The sequence below is a fragment of the Ochotona princeps genome, chromosome 4 (assembly GCF_030435755.1).
Source record: "Ochotona princeps isolate mOchPri1 chromosome 4, mOchPri1.hap1, whole genome shotgun sequence".
NCBI lineage: Eukaryota > Metazoa > Chordata > Mammalia > Lagomorpha > Ochotonidae > Ochotona > Ochotona princeps.
The window spans coordinates 92045899-92064330 of NC_080835.1; the positions used below are offsets into that span (position 1 = coordinate 92045899).

Consider the following 18432-nt stretch of genomic DNA (forward strand, 5'->3'; position numbering starts at 1 on the left):
AACCGGGATTCCATATGGACGCCGGTTCTAATCCCGGCAGCTCCACTTCCCATCCAGCTCCCTGCTGTGGCCTGGGAAAGCAGTCGGGGATGGCCCAGAGCCTTGGGACCCTGTACCCATTGGGAGACCTGAAGGAAGAGCTCCTGGCTCCTGGCTTCGGATTGGCTCAGCACTGGCCATTGGGGCTGCTTGGGAAGTGAATCATCGGATGGGAGATCTTCCTCTCTGTCTCTCCAGCTCTCTGTGTATCTAACTTTCCAATAATAATAAAAAAAAAAAACATGAAATCACCTATTCAAAAAGAAAAAAATGATTCTAATAGACACTAAAAATGATTCTAAAGATAGTATACTTCAGAACATTAAAGAAGTTATCTGGGCCCTGCACAATGACCTAGCAGCTAAAGTCCTTGCCTTACACATGCCAGGATCCTGGGCACCGGTTCTAATCCTGGTGGCCCCACTTCCCATCCAGCTCCCTGCTTGTGGCCTGGGAAGGCAATAAAGTGATGGCCCAAGCCTTGTGACCCTGCACCAGTGTGGGAGACCCAGAAGAGGCTCCTGGCTTAAGATCAGCACAGCTTTGGCCATTGCGGCTGCTTAGGAAGTGAGTTAACATATGGAAGATCTTCCTCTGTCTCTTTGTATATCTGACTTTCCAATAAAAAATAAAATAAATCTTTAAAAAATGTTATTATCTGTAAAGTAAGAGTAAACGAGTATTTAATGAAAAAATTGATATAGTTATTAAAGACAGTATAATTGTATTAAGTGCTAATTGGCGTATGATAAATTACCTCCAAAACTTACTGGCTAACACACACACCAAAAAAAAAAACCAAAAAAAACCCTTTATTGTCTCATCTCACTTTTTGGTGAACAGTTTAGCCAGGTAGCTCTGCCTAGGAGTATTTTCTCATGGTATAGCAAAGAGATCTCAGGTAATCATCAGAAAGCTTAACTGGGATTATGGAGCCAACTCAGGTGACTGTTGGGAATAGACTCCTTGCTGAAGACCACAGCTTCTCCTCACGTGGCTTTTACATGGAGCGAAGTGTTCATGAAATGATAGTGAACATTCCCCAGGGTGATCCAAAAGAGAGCCAAAATGGTTGTGTTGACATCTTCCTTATTTTTACTTGAAAGCCAGAGAGGCAGATAGAGCTTTTACCTGTTTCCATATGCCATAACAGCTTGGTCTGGGTTGGGAATAAAGCCAAGAGCCAGGAACTCAATCCAGGTTTGCTATGTAGGTGACAGGTACCCAATCACTTCTGCCATCACAGTCTGCCTCCCAGGATCCACATTCATAGGAAGCTGGAGTTAGGAGCCAGAGCCAGGGATCACAGCCAGTGGTTCCATTTTGGGAGGTAGGCACCTCAAATGGTATTCTTGCCACTAAGCTAAGTATAAAGTGCACACCCTCCAGTGTGTTTTATGACTTAACAAGTCACTACCTGTAGCCCATACTCAAGGAGAGAGGAATTAGTCTGTACTCTAGAAGGAAGGAATATTAAAAACTGTAGACACATTTTCAAACCTCCGTAATTGCTGATACTTTACAAAAGGTCTCAGGGCCTGGTGTAGTGATTCAATGGCTAAATCCTCACTGTGCAAGCACCAGGATCCCATATGGGCACAGATTTATGTTCTGGTTACTCCACTTCCCATCTTGTGGACTAGGAAAGCAATAGAAGATGGCCCAAAGCCTTGGGACCCTGCACCCATGTGGGAGACCCAGAAGAAACTCCTGGTTTCTGACTCCTAGTTTTGGATTGGCTCAGTTCCAGCTATTGCGGCCATTTGGGGAGTGAACCAGTGGATGGAGAATCTCTCTCCTTCTCTGCATAGATCTGATCTACCTTTCCAATAAAAATAAATAAATCTTTAAAAAAAACCTGAAAATAAAGTGAAATATTTCAGAATGCATATCAGAAAATGAAATTGGAGAGAAAATGATTGTGGAAAGCCAATAACAGGTTGCAGCTATGTCTTTTTGCAAAAACACAGTAGAGGAATACAAATAATAGTATAAAGGGTTTTTTTTTAAAGATTTATTTATTTTTGTTACAAAGATATACAGAGAGGAGGAGAGACAGAGAGGAAGATCTTCCATCCGATGATTCACTCCCCAAGTGGCCGCAATGGCCGGTACTACGCCGATCCGAAGCCAGGAGTCAGGAGCTTCTTCTGCGTTTTCCATGTGGGTGCAGGGTCCCAAGGCCTTGGGCCGTCCTCGACTGCTTTCCCAGGCTACAAGCAGGGAGCTGGATGGGAAGTGGAGCTGCCGGGATTAGAACCGGCGTCCATATGGGATCCCGGTTTGTTCAAGGCGAGGACTTTAGCCACTACGCCACGCTGCCGGGCCCAGTATAAAGGTTTTCAGTTGAAAAAGCGTACATCGTCAAATTGAAAGGGCTCACTAAGAACCAACTACAAGAATGAATTTTAAAGATGTCTTTCCAAGATGCAGTTGTTTACTACAGATAAATTGTTAAAACTTACAAAAGGAAGACAAAATGAAGGTTATGTCTTATAATATTTCTCATCATGATGTATCAGGTGCTAGAATGCAAAAGAGTGGTACCATGAATATTCAGACAGAAAATGGTTTTGACTTCAAATTTTATATCTAGGGAATGGATGTTTGATTTACTTGTTAACATGTATATGTCTCATATGAGAAAACCTGGGTTTGAGTCCTGTCTTCAGTCTCCCAGTTTCATCTTCCTGCAAATATGCACTCAGGGGGGGAACAGGTAATGGCTGAAGTAACTGTGTTCCTGCCAGCCTCATCGGAGACATGGATTGAGCTTTCAGCTTCTGTTTTCATCTTGGTTCAGCTCTGTTGTGGATATTTGGGGAATAAGCCAGCAGATAGAGAAGAGCCTTCTCAATCTTTCAAATAAAGTTTTAAAAAAGTTTTTTTTTAAAAAATCAGGTTTATGTAAACTATGCATCAAATATGAAGAAAATTATGATTTTTTCAGATATTCAAAAACCAAGCAGTTAACCAAAATGTTCCATTTCTGGGGTGTGTGATGTGGCATAACAGGTTAAACTATTGCCTGCACTGTGATGTCCTGCTTGGGTACCAGTTCCAGACCTGGCTACTCCACTTCCGATCCAGCTCCCTGCTGATACGTCTGGGAAAGCAGAAAAAGATGGCTGAAGTTCTTTGGTCCTTCCATTCCCATAGGAGACCTGAAAGAAGCTCCTGGCTTCAGCCTGGCTCAGTCCTGATCATTGCAGCAATATGAGGAGGGAGCCAGTGGATGGGAGATCTCCCTCTCTCTGTGGTTCTGCCTTTCCAGTAAATAAACCTCAAGAAAAAAAAAGAAATACTATTTCCTTGAAAATTATGTGAGGGTGCACAATCCAGCAAAATGAAATACAAATGAAAGAAATTTGATAAATTGGTAAAGCTGTGTACTGTGTCTGCATGCCGAGGTTTCATTCCTGGTTCTGTTATGGGAGGCAGCAGTGATGGTCCAAGTGACTGAGTAACTGTCACCTCCTGAGTAACATTTGACCCACCTCAGTCCTGACCATTTCTAGCATTTGGCAATGAATCAGCAGATGGGAGCTCAGTCTCTCAGACTGATGAGCAGAAAAAACGAGAGGAGATATCGTGGGATTGAGGAAACTGGAATCAAGACATCCAGGTGAATGGCCAAAGGTGATTCCAGTATAATTGTGTTACCTGATTCAAGTAGCAGCTGCTGAAGGTTGGCGTACAAAAGTGTTACGGATAAGGAAATGTAAACATTTGATAATGTGATGTAGCAGATAAAGAAATTTGGGACTTAATAAAATTACAACTTGAACAGGAGTATAAGACATTTAGAAATGCCAAGAAACAAAAGTTGTTTAGAAGGTAGATAATGTTTAAACCTGAAGATGAAACAGTTGTTGGAATTTAAGACCTTAATACAATAAGTGTTCTATTTCAAATGGCCCCGGGGTTACGTCATTGAGCTAATAGAAAAAACATGTCTTAAATAGCGTACTTCCTGGCCTAACAAGAATAGTATGTATATGTATGTTGTATATTGTATTTGACAATTGTGTATCATTAGCATATGACAGGCTAAGCACTCTTAAGACTTGTAGAGTCATCTTGTTAAGCAAAGCACAGAGTATTTAATTGTTGCTGCCAATCAAAAATGATCTTAATATAATAAAAAATTGAAAGAAATGAAAGGCAGAAAGAAGAAAAATACAAATGGAGGGAAGAATATTGACGCTAAAAACCTATCCTGGGGCCGGCATGGTATCCTAGTGGCTAAAGTCTTTGCTTTGCATGCACTGGGATCCCATATGGGCACAGGTTCATGTCCCAGCTGCTCCACTTCCCATCCAGCTTCCTACTTGTGGCCTGGGAAAGCATTTGAGGATGTCCCAAAGCCTTGGGATCCTGCACCCACATGGGAAACCTGGAGGAAGTTCCTGGCTTCTGGCTTCTGGCTTCAGATCAGTGCAGCGCCGGCTGTTGTGGTCACTTGGAGAGTGAAATTTGGACAGAGGATCTTCCTCTCTGTCTCTCCTCCTCTCTGTCTCTCTTCCTTTCTGTATATCTGACTTACCAATAAAAATAAATAAATCAAAAAAAAAAGTTATTTAATGTTATGGTACCTACTATTGGGTTAACATTAACTTTAAAATTTTCTCCATAGCAGCATTTAAAAAAAATCAGTCAAGTGAAACAAGTAAAGGATTATTATTTAGAGTTGGACCACATAATAACTAAAAGTTGAAAACACAAGCAAAGTTGACTGGAAGTAGTAGAAAAGATAAAAGCAGGAGAAGTTGCTCTTTATCATGTGCTCTTTTAAGCTGTTTGCATTGTTGCCATGTTATATGGTTTTCAGTATGCCACTTGAAAGATATTGTTTTTAAAGATAACTATTTTTAGTACAGTTAAAGTTCTTACATGTAGAAATTTTTAGTTAACTTGTAACTGTGTCAATGTCTGGCTTGTTAATGAGGTTGAAGCTCTTATGGGGGGACTAATTTTGTTTTGCCATTCAGTGATTTCATTAAATATTAATGTTCTTGAAATGTTTGATTTTTCAGGATCAAAGCAAATTGGCGAAACCCCAGCATCTGGAGACTCCTTGGATGGCCCACCTCGCACTCCCAATGCTGCCTTTGATTTTCCCCCTCCTCCGTTAGACCAAGTGCAGGAGGAGGAATGTGAAGTAGAAAGGTAATTCAGTGACACCTTCGAGAAGCTCAGGACACTTGCTTATCTTTGGTTTTTAAGTTTCATGGATTTGTTTAGTTGAAGGAGTGACATGGTTAGAGGGAAAAGAAGCACACAGAAAGAAATTTTCCATCTGCTGATTCACTCCTCAAATGCCCGCAGCAGCCAGGGCTGGACCAGGAGCTAGGGGACTCCATCTGGTCTCCCAAATGCAGCACAGGAACCCAAGTACTTGGGAAGTCATTTGCTGCATACCAGGTACCTTAATAAGAAGCCTGGTCAGAAATGGAGGTAGAACTCAAGCATTCCAGTATGAAGTGCAGGTATCCCAAGAGGTGATTTAACTTGTACTACAATATTCACCCATGTTTTTAAAGTTCAGTACTGTTCTTAAACTTTACAACTCTGTTTTTCCCCTTATGTAATGTTTTGAGAAAGAACTATTACTTGGTAGTATTAACTAGAATTTGAAACTTTTTTCAGTTTACTGTATATGAAATCATCAGTATATCCAATAAAATTGTTTATAGTGCTGCTGGGGATAACCCAGTTTCTAATGTCTTTAGTACAAAGATACTTGGTCACTATTTTGTTTCAATGTTGACTTTTATTTCTCCATTATTTTAGGGTGATTGAACATGGAACACCAAAACCCTTTCGGAAGTAAGTAAATCTGCAGTAACTTTCAATAAAGGCACATTTTAAGAAACTTAGCACTTTTTTTCTCTAAAGTCTGTTTTAAAAGAAACTCCATACACAAATCTGTTAAAAGCATAAAAGAACATTCTTAATAAGTATTCGAAAGATGTAAATTGAAATATTTTTAACACAAATAGGAGGATACTGTGTCAGGCTCTGTGGTAAATCAGACATAGATGTTTATACACTGTAATGTAAAAACTGGGCTATTTCACGTTGTCTACCTGAGTCCTTAACCAGAACTCATTATCTTTTTTTCATTAGGTTTGACAGCTTAGCTTTTGGAGAAAGTCAAAGTGAAGATGAACAATTTGAAAATGACCTAGAAACAGATCCACCTAATTGGCAGCAGCTTGTTAGTCGAGAAGTGTTACTTGGACTGAAACCCTCTGAAATCAAAAGACAAGAAGTAATTAATGGTGAGTGTAATCAATTTATTGTTAACATATACTGAGTTGTATCAAAGTAAAGCAAACCCTTCAGCCTTGGAGTTTGCTTCAAATTTCTGTGTAGCCTTTTTTTTTTTTTTTTTCTTTGAGGAAAATAAAAAGGATATTAAATCAGGTGATTCTTGAACTCTTCAACTCAAAAATTAGAAAAATTCTCCTTATTAATAATTCAAAAGGATAAGGTATTGAACCATCAGTATGATTAAGGTTCTCAGCATCATCTGGGGTACTGGGGTCTATCATATGCAGACATGGGGGAATAATGGAACATGCATCCCTTCTTCCAGATGAAAGATGGATTCCCAGTGAAACTGTTGGACATGCATATTCAATGGAATGCTGGACTCTGATTTTGTACCAACAGTATCAGGGTACATTTAAATAAGAAACTGATAAAATTATGATTCCTTATGAAGGACTACACCATTGTAGCAAAATGGGGAAAATCTGTTGGAAGGCTCGAGTTTGGGGAGGGGCGGATTCCCAGCCTATATGAAATTGTTCCACATAATTCAAAATTCAAGATAAAAATATATTTCAAAAAAGAGTCTTAGCATCATAGATCTTAAAACTGAAAAACCTTACAGTATTTGCACCATCATTTTAATATCAGGCTAGGTTATTTTTATGGGTAAGTTATAAGTGAGGATGCCAAGGCCCAGAAAGATTGGTTAATTAAGCTGATATAGCTAATAATGGGAAAGGTAGGAACCAGGGTTTCCTGTATCCTATTAGGTGTTCTTTATGACCTTAGCATGTATGTGACCTATGTGACATAGATGCTGTATGCTCTACTGTCCTGAATAGACACTCTCACAACATAATGAGACATAGTGAAATTACAAGTGTGACTCCAAACTTGATGGTTTACACATAATTCAGAAAAACAAAAATAACCTTCAGAAAAGGACTTAAGGCTATAGATATGATCATGGGGCTTTACAGTCTCTAATGTTCTTGTTGTGATAGGTGGTTATTACTATAAAAAGAACGAGTTCAGCAGTGTAGTGTTAACTTTTAAGTACAAAATAGTCTTGAATGATAGTTTTCATTTTCAGTATTTAACTCTCAGAGTCAAATCGTTGGGAAATTTCATGGAATCAAAGCATTTTTAGAGCCATTTCATACTTCATGAATGATGTGTAACTTAGTATATAACTCCCTACTATCTAATTCTGACGATTATGTTTGGTCCTATGGAATCATTCTAAGACAACATTTCACATCTCCTTTTCTTCTGTTTAGAATTGTTCTACACAGAAAGAGCTCATGTTCGAACACTGAAAGTTCTTGATCAAGTGTTTTATCAGCGAGTGTCCAGAGAAGGAATTTTGTCACCATCAGAACTACGGAAGATTTTTTCTAACTTGGAAGATATTCTTCAACTTCATAGTAAGAAAAATTTATTCTGATCTTTGCCCTTAATATTTCCAGTACAGAAAAGTTGTGAACATATAAAGACACTGTGGGAGATACCTTTATTGGGTTTTATAAATGTATCCATGACAGCATTCTGGAAGTTCTTTGTGAGCATAGAGTGTAAATAAATGATTGAAATTTTGCCTTTATCTTTTGTTCCCACAATCAGCTTTCATGTACAGAATGTTAGCATAGAAACTTAAGTTTACAGTTAGTGCTTGTGAAAAACGTGAATCATCAAGATCACCCTGAGGCTTTCCCATCAATTACAATGTGTATGTTAATATATATAATTTGTTTCATGTAATAATGTATGCATACATGTATTTTATAAATGATAATATACTGTATATTACCTCATGATGAGGCAATTTTCAGAAATATTTTGTTGCTTGGAACACTTGAGTAATGAAAATTTTCACCTTGTTGGCTTTCCCTTATTGTAATCATCTTGGGCTTTCATTGACAGTAGGATACTCTCTCTTTGTAGATCACTATTTTTCTGTTTTCAGTTTTTCTTTATCAAAAATGTCATCATCAGCTTCCAATTCCTGCCAACCAAATTGAGGCCTTTTATGCCTTGTGGGTAATTTTAGGGTTCACAGGCATTCACTGATTGCATGATTGATTGTATCCATTGCCTGTGAACATACCAGTTCGAAGAGGAACAGTGAGCAGAATCACTTGACACTGTTGAAATTTGTTTTTGACCATGGTTAAAATGGGAGTCTTGAGGTTAGATACATATTTGATGTAACTACAGTGTATGTAATGTATTAGTTTACAAAACTTTTCTTTGTTTTAACACCTGTTTTTCTGGTAAAGCTTGCAATATCTAGATGTTATAACTGAGAAAATTATAAGCAGGTATGCTATTCTGAAAATCCTTTTTTTAAAAATGTAGCTGCTTTGTACTGCCAGTAGCTCATCCTAAAATGAGTGTAAACTTAATTATTGTAATCTTTTGCTTTAGTTGGACTGAATGAACAAATGAAGGCTGTTCGAAAGAGGAATGAGACTTCTGTTATTGATCAAATTGGGGAAGATTTGTTGACCTGGGTAAGAAAGTTTTTTGTTTCTTTTTATTACTTTTCCAGACACTAACTGATCAGATTCAAGGTGAAATAATTAAGCTTTCAAAATATGAAGTCTCATCTGTTTTATCAAATTAAGATAGAGATGAAAAAGATTCCAAGTGTGAACTCCTAGTCCCTGATAATTACCTAAGTCCTCTTTTTACATAAATTACAGATACTGAATATTTGTGTTTTAAACAATATATAGTGGATTTTGATGAAAATAATTTAATATAGAAGTTTAGTCATTAGTTGTTCAGATTTCAGAATCTTACTGTGTAATGTTAGACAGTTGCAAAACGAATCTAGAGCTATTACTACAACAGTGGAGAAGCGAATTATTTAATCTTCGTTTATTATCTAGGGATAAGAATTCAGAGACTGAAACCATTGTTTTCAAATTCTGTTTGTCTGTCTGCCTTTCATGTTTGACAGTGCTGTGTGTAGGTATGAGAATGCAGTGAAAATCCTGATAGACATGGCTCCCACACTTGTAATGCTTATGATCAATGTAAAGTCAGTCTTTTAGTTACTTCAGGCATGATAAATGTGACAAAAAGAGGAGAATACAAATTGTTAACAAGAATATGTAGCAGATACCTAACGTAAAACATACAGAAAGCCTTTTTAAGGAGATGTTGTTTGACTTTTTTTTACAGTAGTACTATTTAGTAAAGGCTCTGAATAATAGTAAAACCTAACAGAGTTCTCAAATCTTACTGGTATGCTCACAGAAAGTTCTTCCTATTATGCACTGCTTGAGAAAATGCCTCAAGGTTTTGGTAGTTCTGTAGTAACTTTTTAGAAGACTAGAGACTGGAACAACCATCTTTTTTCTTTCATTGACCGTGGATCACTTCTTACCCTCTGACTCACGGAATAGGTACACAGAATCATAGCTAATGTCATGTCGTGACATGTATTGCCCTTACCAAAGTTTATTTTAAGACTTATTTTTATTGGATAGTCAGACATACAGAGATGAGGAGAGACAGAGAGGAAGATCCTCCGTCCGATGATTCACTCCTCAAGCAGCCACAATGGCTGGAGCTGTGCTGATCCGAAGCCAGGAGCCTCCTCCAGGTTTCGCACATGGGTGCAGGGTCCCAAAGATTTGAGTCATCCTTTGCTGCCCTCCCAGGCCACAAGCAGGGAGCTGGATGGGAAGCGGGGCCACCGGGACAGAACCGGTGACCGTATAGGATCCCAAATCTTTCAAGGCGAGGACCTTCGCTGTTACGCCACTGCACCGGGCCCCACAGCTTTTTTTCTTTTTCTTTTTTTTTTTTTTTTTTTTTGTAGACATACTTTGATATTATTATTTCAGAGATTTTAAAAGATTTATTTATTTTACTTAAAAGGCAGAGTTTGAGAGAAAAGGAAGACAAATTTTTTCATCACTGGTTTACTCACCAAATGGCTATAGATGTTCAAAGCTGATTTGATTCAACAAGAACCCGGAGTTTTTTGGGGTTCTTGAGTGGCAGGGGCCAGTCGCTAGTGTTATCCTCTGTTGCTCTCACTGGTTGCATTAAAAAGGAGCTGGATCAGAAATGGAGGAGCCAACACTCAAACCACCGCTCATGTTGGAATGTTGGCACCCAGGGGGTGGCTGTACTCACTATGTTACAGCACTGGCTCTATTGCAGAGACTTTAATTTCCTTAAAGAATTCAGTTACTCTATGACTGTTCAGCAATGATGTGGCTCATTCTTAATATCTCAGTGTTGCAATGAAAATGGTGATTGTGTTTTCTTGTTATGGCAGTACATTACTTAGCTTGAAAAAAACTGAAAATTTTGTAAGATTATCATTTTATTATTTTTTAAATATTTATTTTATTTTTATTGGTAAATCAGTTATACAAAAAGGAGGAGAGATAGAGAGGAATATCTTCTCTCCATTGATTCACTTCCCAAGCGGCTGCAATGGCCGGAGCTGCACCAATCCAAAGCCAGGAGCCAGGAACCTCTTCCAGGTCTCTCACACGGGTGCATGGTCCCAATGCTTTGGGCTGTCCTCAGCTGCTTTTCCAGGCCACAAGCAGGGAGCTGGACAGGAAGTGGGGCTGCCAGGGCATGAACTGGCACCCATATGGGATCCCGGCACATGAAGGCTAGCATTGCAGCCACTAGGCTACCGTGCCAGGCCCTATCATTTCACTTTATATTATGACATAGTATAGTATCAATTTCTATGTCAGACTTGAATTAAAGGGTTGTAAGGCAAATAAACTTAAGATGCCGCATCTTGATTGCTAGGCAGACTCATTTACATCTCCTGTAAATAATACACTAACTGGCAAATAAGACTCATCATTAGTAAGATAGAAAATACAATTGGTTCTCTTAGCTCAGCCCATTAGACTGTGTAAATTTATTACATAGTAAAATAGGTTGGAGAAACCTATGAGCAGTATAGAACAAACAGTTTCAGTAAGAATGAATAAAAACTGTATTTTTAAGATTTAGTTATGTGAAAGGTAGGGTCAGAAAGAGGGAAGGGGAGATAGAGGAAGGGAGTCAGGGTGGGGGGAGGAGAGAGAGACCGAGAAAGATCTTTCTTTCCTTGGTTCTCTCTCCAAATGGCTGTAACAGCCTGTGAAAACGCACGGAAACTGGCATGTCATCTAGGTCTCCCATGTAGATGCAGGGGCCACCTTTCTCTGCCTTCCCAAGCACAGTAGTAGGGAGCCAGAATGGAAGTGGAACAGCTAAGACTTGAACAAGCATCCATACCAAGTGCTGACATTGCTAACCCACTGTACTACAAATCACCAAAAAGTGTTGTTTTTTGTTTGATTAATTTTAAAAATTTATTTTAATATTATAAAGGTGAGAGAATTTTAGACCTATGTGGGCCTCTGGTTAGGATAGAGAGGGTCAGGCTGGTGGGGAGGAAGGGGGAGAGATACATGTTTTAGTTTTCCCTGCTGCGTCCATGGGCAGGCAGGAAGTAGAGAAGCTTTCAGTTTTGTTACACCAGAGATGATGAATTCTTTCTAAGGTCTTTGTCTACCTCAGTGTTCCCATGGACTTAGGTGCTTATTGTAGAGCCTGGCCTGGAGTGTTGTTAATCTTGTTCTTCTATCTTTTGATGAGGTACTTGAAATCTGTTGGCTTAGTTAAGCTTGCTATCTTGTCTTTTATGTTCACCTGGAGTATGCTCTCCATTCTTGCAGGAGGGTCAGCAACTGAGGTGGCCCTGTCCTGTAATCCTGTGCTCCAGGATTGGATCATCTCTTGTGGTTTTTCCCTGAGGTTAGGGATTGGGCACAGTGATCTAGCTGGGGAAGCCCCTAAGAAGCCTCACCTGGAAGGTCTTAAGACCTTCTTCTCATGTGTGCTAGCTGTTGCAGGGTCAGGCTCAGTCTGCCTTTTATCAGTCTGTGCATGTAGCAGTGGGTGCAGCTACCTGATCATTCCTGCTGCCCAACCTGAACTGTTACAGGAATCAGCAGGTGCTGCAGGCCCAGCTCTTGTGTGCACCAGCAGGTTCTGCACAGAGAACCCCTACCAGGCCTGCTTTCAGCTCTGGTAGGTGCTACAGTCTAGCCTGGCTTAGCCTGCCCCCAAGTCCAGTTCTGTGGCAGGTGCTGCAGCCTAGTCAGGAAAACCCCTAGAAATCCCTAGTGTGCCTTCCCTCATCCCCAGTTTTTGCATATGCTATTGGGTGCTGCAGCCTAGCCGTCCCATCCCCCAGCCCCAGCTCTTATGTAGCCAGTGGGTGCTACAACCCAGCTTGGTGTGGCCTGCTTGAACTGTAGCTTTTGCATGCACTGGTGGGTGCTGCAGTCTAGGTGGGGCAACCTCAAAGTACCCTTACCAGACTTATCCCCAAACATGTCTCTGACAAGCACCTGCAGATACTGCAACCTATCCTGGCCTAGCCCACCCCCAGCCCTGACTCTTCTGCATGTGAACAGGTGCTTTGGCCTGACCCCAGGAGTCCCTTCAGATTCCCGCTTCTGATTGACCCTGTCTCAGCTCCCTCAGTTACCTGCGGGTGCCATGACCTGGTTCATGGACACCCCAGAAATCATGTATTTCAGATACATGAAATGGCCCCCATTCAGACCCATCCCCATTTCCCTAGCCCCTGGTAATGCACAGCAACCTTCCCCTACCCCCATCACACACATAATGCTGGTGTGCACCCAGTGTTGCAATAGGTGCACTGCATCTAGTTGACGCAGATCTTTAAAATAAATAAATAAAAAGACTAGGCAGCTTTGCTGGCACACTGGTATAATTCACACAAAGTTGCATTAACCAGCCTCAGAATGCCTGCCAGCTAGTTGTTGGCTACTTTTCTCCCAGTAGTGTAACACTTGCCTAAGTACAGGACACATAGGCAGTTGCCCATAGCTGGGGGAAAAGTGTATTCTTGAACAGCATGATATATTTTAAAAAGTTGAACAAAATAGAATGAATAGTAACTGTTTGAGTTTGAAACTATTAAATATGAAAGGAAAATTGAGGGTAAACCATTGTCAGATCAAGCAATAGATTGACTTGTGCTTTTTTGAAACAGTACTTTTGGAGTATGTTTCTAGTTTTGGTCTGTTAATTTCACTTTATCAGGAGCTAACATTGTGGTATGGTGGGTAAAGCTGCTGCATGTGATGTCAGCATCCCATATAAGCACTGCTTCGACTCCCAAATGCTCCAGTTCCATTTTGGCTCCGTGTTATTGCCCTACGAAAAACAACGAAGATGGCCCAAATACTTGGACCCCGGCTACTCATGTGGGAGACCCAAATGGAGTTCCTGGCTCCTGGCTTCAGCCTGGCCCTTAGAGAGGGGGGTGAGACAGATCTTCCATCTGGTAGTTCACTCCCCAGATGGCCACATCAGCCAGGGCTGAATGATAGAGTATGCTAGTATTGCAGGCACCAGCTTTTCCTGCTATCTATAATGAAATCTTTCTTTAAAAATTTAAGAATCATCTTATAGTCTTTTTCTAAAAGTACAATCGAGAAAATTAAATTCTGTAAACCCAACTAGTTTTTTATTTATGTGTTGTTTTGACTAACATCAAAAAATGCTGTCAGTCTCATCTTTAAACATGCTCTCAGATTTAACATATAGAGTAAGAGTGAGCTGTTAGAACATCACTTTGTGTGTGTCCTGCTCAAAGAAAAAAATACTCTGAATTTGTCTCCAAATGCACTGCAAAATGACTTTTTATAAAGTGTCTTCATGTGCAGACTATTAAAAATATGGCTTTAAATGGAAGAGTGTATAGAACATCTAATTGTAAAACATAAAGCAGTTATTTACAAATGTAGAGATGGTATTAGAAAGCAGTTTATTTGACTTACACTTTAAGGGCACATGCATTATGAGTTAAGCAGTTGTTAGGTATTTTATTAGAAACTTTAAAATTATGACCATACAAATACAAAATTAAATTTTAAAATATTAGCATAAAGTGCAATGTTGGCAAAAAGAGATTCATAGCTTCACAAACCCTACCCTTTACAAACCATGCCCAGTTTCTGCACAGATGAATAGCAGTGATTTAATTTGTTTTGACCCAGAGAAGTTGTCACCTGTAATTTTATAGTAAGTAGGAAAAACAGCTGGAGTCAAAGGATTTGCTTCCTGGAGCAGTGTGAAATAATTCTTGTAAACATGTTAATGTCCACAAAAATGTAATTTAGTTTCCTTTTCCTGGCATTTTGTGTCTTGTATTTCCCAAATGTCAATGTTTCTATCTAATTTAGAAGTGATAAAGAATAGGAAGGTAGTAAGTTATGATAGGCAAGAAAACATTGAAAAGTTCTGAATGTATCAGAGGCATACCTTTTTTCATGAAGAATCAATATTCCCTGTAGATATGTAGTTTTGTGTTGCCGGTTACTTGAGCATACTTATTGTGAAAAGATTGCACTTGTCTCCTGTTTTCCTGGACCTTCAAGAAGCTCAGTGTTCCTTCCCTGTTGTTTTCTTTCACTGTTGGCACAGTTCAGTGGACCAGGGGAAGAGAGACTGAAACACGCTGCTGCCACCTTCTGCAGTAACCAGCCTTTTGCCCTGGAAATGATCAAGGCTCGTCAGAAAAAGGATTCTCGATTCCAGACTTTTGTGCAAGTGAGTTGAATGAGTCATGTCATGAAAACAATTATGCAAGTTTATCAATTATAGAACTTCATGAAAGTCTTTTGCAAGGATTATGTCTGTCTCAACATTTTCAAAAGCTGAATGTTTTCTCTTAAATTACTGAAAGGTACAAAAATAATTTTTGAATGTGAATAATAAGATAATTTGTATCAGGAATAATATAAATGCCAAATTCACATTGCTATAGGATTTTATCATGAAGTTATTGATAAGCAGAATTAAAGGATTACAGTCAGAATGTGAGAATGGTTTTACACTGGGGAAGAATATAAGTACAGTTGTACTCACTGGGGTATACTTTGATAGGGCTCAAGGATCAGTGAACTGTGATCCACAGGGCATGTCTTGTCCATTGCCTTATTTGTTAAGTATCATTCCAACGCAGTGTGGTTTTCTTTTGCTGTGCATAGGCCACTTAATAAACATTTATTATCTCATAGTTTTGTGCTTTAGGCAAACAGATATGATTTATCTGAATTCTCTCTTCAGGATTTCTTTAGACATTGAATTGTCTGTTGAGTTGTAGTTCTCATCTGAGGTTCAGAGTTCCTCTTCTGAGCTCACTGGTTTTTAATAAAAATGTATCCTTATAAAGGTGTGTCCAGAATTCCCACTCCCTCCTAGTTGATGGCTGAGAGCTCTCTAGGCTCCTGGAAAATGCTTGTGTCTGTCCTCTGGCTCTGAAGCATATTTACTTTCTTCTAGACAGTAGGAATACATCTCTTTGACATGGATTTTTTTTAAAGGCTCACCTGGTTAAGTCACACCCACGTGATCTGCTTTTTAATCAACCTACAGTCAACTGGCAGTAACCTAATTGTTAAGAGTGATAGCCCATCATTGTCCCAAGTTCCATCCCCACCCAAGGGAGTGGTATTTTATAGGGTAGGTACACCAGAGAACAGGGATCCTTCAGATCTTCTGAGACTTCTTTATTACCCAAAGCCTTTTTATTTGTATGAGAATACTTGTGAGAGAAACTGTGGCCTGTGAAGGCTAAAATATTTACCAAGTGTTACTTCACTGAAAAGTTTGCTGACCTCTGATGTAGTTGAGCCAGCATATTAGTCTGGTGGTCTGTTGTGTATACTTGTGAATGGGTAGAAAGCAGTTTAGCTACGTTTTGATGGGAATGCAAATCATTGGAAAGTGTACCTAGATTTTCTGAATAAAATGTTAATTCAAAAGAGCTATTCTTGGAGTCTTTCATGGGTACCATCAGTCCTTGCTTAAACCGAAAACATAGAAGCCTTTGGCTTCATGATAGAGATTTCTTTCCTTCCCCCATTATGCAGTGAAAGGACCAAATATGGTGTGACAGTGATATGTGTTGGCATTTTTAAGAACATCTTGTTTTGTTAATTAGAATTCTAATGTTGTAGAAACTTTACAGTGATCACATAGTATGTATTTGGATAATCATAGTCCTAATAAGAATTATGGATTAATTTATTTTACTTTCATTTTAGGATGCTGAGAGTAATCCTCTATGTCGTCGTCTTCAGCTAAAGGATATCATTCCCACTCAAATGCAGAGGCTTACAAAATATCCACTTCTGTTGGATAATATTGCCAAGTATACAGGTACAGCTGCTCACCAAAGTTAAGCATTACGTCAGAGGGTAGGGGCAGATGTTTCATACAGTGGTTAAAATGCTGCTTGATATGCTGCATCCTTTACCAGAGTGCCTGGGGTTGAGTACCAGCTCTGCTCCCAGTTCCCACTGTGTGCTAATGCGGTGAAAGCAAGTGATGCTCAAATACCCAGGTTCCTTCTACCCACATGAGAGACTTAGACTGAGTTCTTGGTTCCTGGCTTCAGCCTGACCCAGCCCTGGTTATTGTGGGCATTTTTAGAATCAACCAATGGATGGGAAACTCACTCTAGCTCTCTCCCTCTCTCTCACTCACTTGCTTAGTCTCTGTGTTTCTGCATTTCAAATAATTTGTTTTTCCAAAAATGTTCAGGAACAAAAATGTCCTGGTAGATCACCTTTCACAATGATCTGATGTCTGAAATCAGATTTTCAAATACAATGGCAAGCTTTTCTAACATCCACTCTTCAAATGGTTTGGTGTAATGTATTGTGTTGGTGGATCTAATACAGAGTTTGACAGACTGTGGATTGTTGACCAAACCAACCTTCCTGTTTTTATGAATAAAATTTTATTGGAATACAATCACACCTCCTGTGTTTGTGCATTATCTCTGCTTTTTCACTGTGACAGTGGAATTGAGTAAACATAATACAGACTATCTGGCCTGAAAAATGCGTATTATATGGCCCTTTATAGAAAAAGTTTGCTGATTTTTATTACATGTTACATTTGCCTTGAAGAAGCTTGTTTTGAGTTGAAGAGATGGCTTCTATCTATATTTTTATGTAGCTGAACTGATTTGTTATTTCCACACTCTGCTGTTCGAAAACATGGATTTGAGTTTCTCTGTTGATGTTAAAGCTTGTTAATAATTTCATACAATCAGACTCCTGATTTTTTTTTTAAGATTTAGTATTTTTATTGGAAAGGCAGATTTACAAAGAGAAGGAGACAGAGAGAAAAACCTTCCGTCCGCTGATTTATTCCCCAAGTGGGCCACAATGGCCAGAGCTGAGCCAATCTGGAGCCAGGAGCTTTTCTGTGCCTCCCGCATGGGTCCCAAAGCTTTGGGTCATGCTATATTGCCTTCCCAGGCCACAGACCGGGAGCTGGATGGCAAGTGGAGCAACCAGAATACGAACCAGCGCCCATATGGGATCCCCCAGTGTGCAAGGCAAGGACTTTAGGCACTAGGCTACTGCGCTGAGCCTAGACTCCTGTTTCTTATGTTCAGGAATTTCAGTCAATAATTGGAAAATTATGAATTTTGGTACTTGGTACCAGAAGTGATTTTACATTTGTACATATTTATATTTACACTTTAACATGCATATTTGGGAGCAGGTGTCTGTTGGAGTGGTTAAAATGTTGTGATGGATTCCTGTATTCTCATTTGGAGTGACCACATTCCCTTTTCCAGGTTCCAGCTAATCCAGACCCTGGAGGGTAGCAGGTGATGGCCAAGTGGTTGAGTTCCTGGCTCCAGGTTTTGAACTGGACCAACCATGGCTTTTGTGGGCATTTGGGGGATGAATCAGTGGATAGGAGCACATGTGTTTGTTCCCTGCTCTCCTCCACTCCCTTCTCTCCTTTTCTCTGCCTTTTAAACAAAATAGATGAATAAATAATTTTAAAATCTATGTGCATGTCCACTATAGTTGGGACTATTGTTTATAGGGTTATAATTTTGAATGTTCTGTTGTTGAAGAATGTGTTTATCTATTTGAATGGCAGACAGTCAGAGAGGGTGTAACAAAAAAAAGAGAGAGACAAATTGAATTTCCACCTACTGGTTCACCCCTAAATCTTACACAGCTTATAAAACTTACACAACTTATAAAAATGAATGAGACCTGCACC

The 18432-nt window shown here is 39.5% G+C and overlaps 1 protein-coding gene across 4 annotated transcripts in view; it reads left to right on the forward strand.

Moving 5' to 3' along the window:
• ARHGEF12 (Rho guanine nucleotide exchange factor 12) overlaps nucleotides 1-18432 on the forward strand; it is a 153068-nt gene that overhangs the window by 116423 nt on the left and 18213 nt on the right. For all 4 annotated transcript variants that reach the window (XM_058664010.1, XM_058664008.1, XM_058664007.1 and 1 more), the window contains 7 exons: nucleotides 5076-5208; nucleotides 5833-5868; nucleotides 6169-6323; nucleotides 7599-7745; nucleotides 8746-8831; nucleotides 14818-14943; nucleotides 16443-16557. In XM_058664010.1, coding sequence (XP_058519993.1) covers nucleotides 5076-5208; nucleotides 5833-5868; nucleotides 6169-6323; nucleotides 7599-7745; nucleotides 8746-8831; nucleotides 14818-14943; nucleotides 16443-16557 — 798 coding nt within the window. The remainder of the gene's footprint in view (nucleotides 1-5075; nucleotides 5209-5832; nucleotides 5869-6168; nucleotides 6324-7598; nucleotides 7746-8745; nucleotides 8832-14817; nucleotides 14944-16442; nucleotides 16558-18432) is intronic.